The sequence below is a fragment of the Poecilia latipinna genome, unplaced genomic scaffold (assembly GCF_001443285.1).
Source record: "Poecilia latipinna isolate Pla-1442-1.1 unplaced genomic scaffold, P_latipinna-1.0 Scaffold1432, whole genome shotgun sequence".
Classification (NCBI taxonomy): domain Eukaryota; kingdom Metazoa; phylum Chordata; class Actinopteri; order Cyprinodontiformes; family Poeciliidae; genus Poecilia; species Poecilia latipinna.
This window is the reverse complement of record NW_015114048.1, coordinates 29,855-35,892: the sequence shown is the minus strand read 5'-3', so window position 1 is coordinate 35,892 and position 6,038 is coordinate 29,855. Positions and strand designations below refer to the sequence as shown.

The 6,038-nt window shown below is 37.4% G+C and overlaps 1 protein-coding gene across 1 annotated transcript in view; it reads right to left on the bottom strand.

Moving 5' to 3' along the window:
* Positions 1-2,366, bottom strand: part of rack1 (receptor for activated C kinase 1) — a 6,751-nt gene extending 4,385 nt beyond the window's left edge. The window contains exons 1-4 of the mRNA XM_015057066.1: positions 2,144-2,366; positions 1,513-1,684; positions 514-661; positions 207-302 (exon numbers count right to left, since the gene is read on the bottom strand). Of these exons, the coding sequence (XP_014912552.1) occupies positions 207-302; positions 514-661; positions 1,513-1,684; positions 2,144-2,252 (525 nt within the window). The 5' untranslated portion in view covers positions 2,253-2,366. The remainder of the gene's footprint in view (positions 1-206; positions 303-513; positions 662-1,512; positions 1,685-2,143) is intronic.
* Between the last annotated feature and the right edge of the window lie 3,672 nt (positions 2,367-6,038).

The window sequence follows — 6,038 nt, the reverse complement described above, 5'->3', positions numbered from 1 at the left end:
CACCCCAAAAGGGGGGGGGGGGGATGTCAGGACATCGATCAGCTCATTCACAATGGCAAAACCATCTGAAGAAGCTGAGTTTTCTGCTCTCATTAACTGAAATATCTCCTCCTCACAGAGAATGTAGGATAATACATGCAAACTGTTTTAAATCATTGAGCAAATGTGGCATAAGCAGAGGAGAGTCTTCAGATAGATCCACCCACCTTGACCATCTTGTCCCAGCCGCAGGAGACGATAATGGGGTTGCTGCTGTTGGGGGAGAAGCGAACGCAAGACACCCACTCAGTGTGGCCTTCATCCTGCAAAATAAAAAAAGAAATCCTCAGCACACATCCAACATTCAAAAGTAAAATAATAAATCTACTTGAGTTTGTTGTCAAAAAGCACAACTAAAATTTCGTCTGAGGTTTCTGCCGACTGTTCCAAGTTGAAAATACTTCTGGCAAAACGTCAATTCAGGAAAATTCTACTAAGGCTTCTCGCTACCCGTAACATCAGCTCGTCGCTCACCTGAATGGTGTACTTGCAGACTCCAAGCGTGTTCCACAGCTTGATGGTCTTGTCCCGAGAGCCGGACACAATCTGGCGGTTATCAGCAGAGAAAGCCACGCTCAAAACATCCTTGCTGTGTCCAACAAACTGGCGGGTGGTGGCGCCGCTGGAGAGAAGAGCACAGCAGATCATGATAAACGGTTTCACAATTCAAGACATCCAAGGAATAGTATCCAAATAAGGATCACTTGTCTCCAAAATGCCAAAAATATTGTTTTATTTTAAAAGGCTGCACTAGAAAGTCAAGCACTTTTCTTGTGAACAATTTCTTCTTTTTATCCACCACTTATAAACTAATTCAAATGATAAACGATAAGCATTCATTACATAAAGTTAGCTTACAAAATCTTAGAAAAGCAAAAGAAAAAAGATATGAAAGTCGAATGTCAGACACTTTACGATCGCTGCAACCTTATTTGATGACAAATGCAGATGCACTGAAACATTTTCTGTAATCCATCATACTTTTAAGTTTCAACTGCTTCATTAACGCTGTACTTCAAACTCGTGCTAGGCTGGGAAAAGGACAAAGGCCTTTAGCTGTTCTCAATTCTAGTTTCCTAAGCTTAGTGAGTTCTAATAGAGCAATACAAAACCTCTCTGTCGGTGGTTCACGCATTTCTGTTTTGTTAGAAAATAAAAGGACACTATTCATTAACCAAAAAGCATTTGTCCCGTTATATTGAGTTAAATTAATGGATTTGTGAACTTAAGTTACAGAAAAACCATGGGTTCCCCATATTCAAAACAAAATAGTCAAAGATCTAAGTCAAACGTGTCAAACTACAGTCCTCATAAGCCAGGGTTCTTGTGCTAACAACTTCTGCAGAGACCTGCTAGTAAACCAGTCACTTGATTCAGGCATGTTAAGCTGGAGGAACGTGTGAAATCATGCAGGACACCGGACGACTGGGAACTGGATTTGGACCATTCGGATGTAGGTGGATGAGAACTTACGTGGTGAGGTCCCACAGGCGCAGGGTCCCGTCCCAGGCTCCTGAGAGAGCAAACTGGCCATCTGAGGAGATGACAACATCACTCACGAAGTGAGAGTGACCCCTCAGGGAGCGCTGGGGGATGCCATAGTTGGTCTCATCACGGGTCAGTTTCCACATGATGATAGACTTGTCTGGGAAACAACACAAACACATGGGATTCTTCACTCATGGGTGATCTCTCAATACCTGAACACATTTGCCGAGTTAGCATGGCTTACTAGCTCTTACGGGGCCGGCAACATGAAATGCCGTAAGATACATTTATTCAACATATATGTTGAGGTTATATGCATGTAGGCATATTCGGTCTGTTGAAGTCATAGTAAAAGTACTAAAAAGATCATTTACGTTGTTCAATAGATGACGCCACATAGCATATGCTAACCAACATGGAACCTCAACTCTCCTTCATTTGAAAAATACCGAGTGTTAACAGAGATTAAATCTTTACAATGCTGTTTTCACTGTTCACTTGTCACATGTAATTCTCTCCGTCTTCATACTGTTTTATCAAGCATTAGTTAAATGTGTTGCTAACTGCACAATGCTAGCTGTAGCCATGTTGGCGGAGCCGGCGGGGGAAGCCTCACCTCGGGACGCCGACAGAATCATGTCGGGGTACTGGGGCGTAGTGGCGATCTGGGTGACCCATCCACTGTGGCCCTTCAGGGTCCCCCTCACTGTCATCTGCTCGGTCATTTTGGCGAGGTTTGATGGTGCCTATCACAAGGATGGATTCGGATTCTTGACAGGTTCGGGCAAACCTAAGTCCTCATCGCATCTAGGCACGGAGGAAAAGGAAGAACGTACCCGGATGCAAACGCTATCAGGGGGTGAGAGCTCTGCAAAGGACTCTGGGATATGTTGTCTTTGCTCGTTTTGAAGTTGAATAAAAGGGACAGTTAAGACGAGGTTCTGAACACAATTTTACTTTTTTTTTATTTTAATTTTAATTTTTACTTCAAACGCGGAGAAGCAGTATTCAGTTTTTATACACCAAAAATCTGGGTAAAACTTCCATAAAACTGCAAAGATGCTTAAACACTGAATTCCTTTAAATCAAGGATAAACCCCCACCTGTTTAGAGTTACCTTTTATTCATAATAACTGGAACATTAATCAATATATTTTATGTATATTTGCTTGATGACTTTGATGATAGCCTTTGATAAAATGTAATGTTTATTGATTGTTTCGTCATTGGTTAGTGTATATGTTTATATGATGGAAATCACTTTGAAATGCCTTTGTTGACTTAAAAGATTTCAGTTAGGGGCATCATTATTAAGTGTTTTTTTATTTTATTTTTAGAAAATGAAAGAATCTGAAACATTCTGCAGTATTGCATGATGCTAATAACTGAACAGAAACAGCACAGAAATTTTTTTTTTGCTCCATACTTGACTCCTCTTGCTCTCACAGCTTTTATAGCTGTGAGAGCAAGCCATAAAAGCTACAGATCCTATTACTCATCTGCATCAACACTTTTAAAGTTCCACTTAACACACATTTCAAATATCTTAGATTAATACAACTGCACAAATCCTCACGTTTAATACTTTGTACCCTCTCATTTTTATTTTTTACTTTTTTTGCAAATCTGCAACATAGTATCGTAGCAAGTTCGGTCACCTCAATCATCACATTACTTTTCATGTTCGTTCACAGTCTGTCACAGTCTTCTGTTATCTTGTTTAATTTACTATTTCTTTTCTTTAAAACTTACAAAAACAGAACCATATTGGGTGCCGTTTGTAGCTACGTAATAATAAACAACAGTATTGTGTTACATTCACCAACTTTCATTCTTGTCCTGCACCCTTTAGCATCTATGTCTCAGAATCTGTGAGATTTCTCAGATTAAAAGATGATTTAGTTCAGTCCAGTGTCACCTGAAGGCATTTTAAATAGGAGTACATGTTAAGAGGTCCTTATATATATTCCCTGTTTAAAGCAGAAAGGAATCCATTGTTTAAAAGAAGTCCAATTTGATATTTGTCCCAAGAGGTAGGGGACACAAAAAACATGTGGAAGATGGTGCTCTGGTAAGATGAGACTGAAATTTATCTTCTTGACTGAAATAAAAACCTAAATATGTGGTGGAAAACTAACACTACAACTCACCCTAAACACCACTGGGAGACATATTGATGGCAGCATCACTCTGGGGAGGCTTTCGTTCAAAACGGTAACAATAATGCAGCGTCATTTCGGAAGAAAACCTGTTCCAGGTGTACACTGGATTTATTTACGTGGACTAAATGGGTGCTGAATGCAAACACACACCAAATCTTTCAGATTTTTATTTGTAACCATGTGTAATTTTCACTCCATTTCACAAATAAGTGTTAAATGTGTAGGTCTATCAAATAAAATCTCAATAAATGACCCAGTATTTTGTGGTTCTGATGTGTCTATATATATATATATATATATATATATATATATATATATATATATATATATACATAAAGGTTTCCTTGATTTTGCATCATTTATTTTGTTATTAAATGTGAAAAGTGTTTCTTGTTGCTATGTTTCTGAATAAATGACAAAACAATCGTAAAACTTGAGTTTATTTTTGTCTACATGTTGGACTGACCATAGGTTGTTTTTATATATATAACTGGACAAGTAATTACAAAACAGCTGAAATCTTTTACAACCAAAATGCACAACCAAGCAACAATGCTCACAAAGTCAAGGTAACACTGTAGGGTAAGATTGGATAAAATATAAAACTTTAATCACAAATCAACTTCATTATACCAAGAAAATAGTGCTGAAAGAATCTGTGAAAGCAAAAAACACAAAGCAGATAACCACCAGCTTATCATGGCATAACATAAAATAATGTTTTTTTTTGTTTTGTTTTTTTTATTGACTGAAGTTTGAGTACTTGAATAAAGAAAAACGGGAAGACTTCTCTTTCTTGAGTAGTTTTTCAGATCTGATTTTGTTCAAATTAAGATGTATAAACGTGATGCTTCCAGTCAAAAATCTGAACAGACTGACATGATAAACACATTCAAGAAACTCTTGAATGAGTAATTATTGCGTACTCTAGCACTACAGATCCTATTACTCATCTGCATCAACACTTAAAGTTCCACTCAACACACATTTCAAATATCTCAGATTAATACAACTGCACAAATGCTCATGTTTAATACTGTGTACCCTCTCATTTATTTATTTATTTATTTATTTATTTATTCTTGGGAAAATCAAATAGGGGCAAAAATGTAACAAAAACACTGCAGCATTTGTATAAATGTGAATGTCCTTAATCAAATAATCTGATTAATCTGAAATACAGTTCAGACGTTCTAGAATTGGTTCTATAAATGAAACTTAATCATTTGCACACTTGACAATTTGTGACGGCCCAATTTTTTTCCATCAAACACACGCACGCACGCACGCACGCACACACACACACACATACACACACACACACACACACACACACATACACACACACACACACACACACAAAAGACATTTTAATAGGCGTGAGTACAACTTTTAAATCCACTCAAACATTTCCACTTCCAAATAAACCTGAACCAATTCAGGGAACTCTCCTTAAAACTGTAGTAACATTGAAATAGACATATGTTTAAGTGTTAGAATGCTGCGTGTAGTATAATGTAAAATGAAGGCAAAACATCAAATAACATATATCAATGTACACAAAACTCAACTAATGTATATTTGTGTGTTCTGTCCACATTCTGATTATATTTCCAATATGTTTCCAAACATATCAACATATTTCATGATGTACACGTACAAGGCAGAACAAGCACGACTTTAACAGGTTGTTGAAAAGTCTGCAGGTGTGTGTTTTAAAAGACAGCTGACCAGTGGCGTTTTTTTAAATCGGTCATATTGGTAGTTACCCAGGGAGACATTAGAAAGGGGTGGCATAAGCACCTGTTTTCTGTTGGTTGAGGATTACATAACTTTTTTGTTTTTATATATGTACTGTCAATGAAGAGTTCTCACACCCTACCTGTTGCTGAAAGTAGGAGTATGCTTTGTGCAGGATTGTATTTTATCCAGAAAAGGAATTTTAATTTCCTTGATTTTGATTGGTTTGAGGTGGAAGGGGGGGGGGGGGCTTGCCCTGGGGGCCATGCATTCAAAAAACACCACTGTTCATGATAAAGATTTGCAAAAAAAAAAAAGTACTGAAGCACCAAGAAATGAGTCCGTCTGAGAAAGATTTGTTGTCACACAAAACGAATGTCACCTGATAACAAAGATAGTTTTTGTTGCAAATTAAAAAATCCATACAGCAAAAAAACAACAACAACAACAACTCTGGGACATATATCGCTGAGAGAAAGTCAAAGTTGAGACCAGTGAAGAATTATTATATGTGTAATTGTTTCAAATGACATTATTAAGTACTGGTTCTTAAATTCAAAGCTAAAGTTGATTCACACACACACACACACACACACACACACACACACA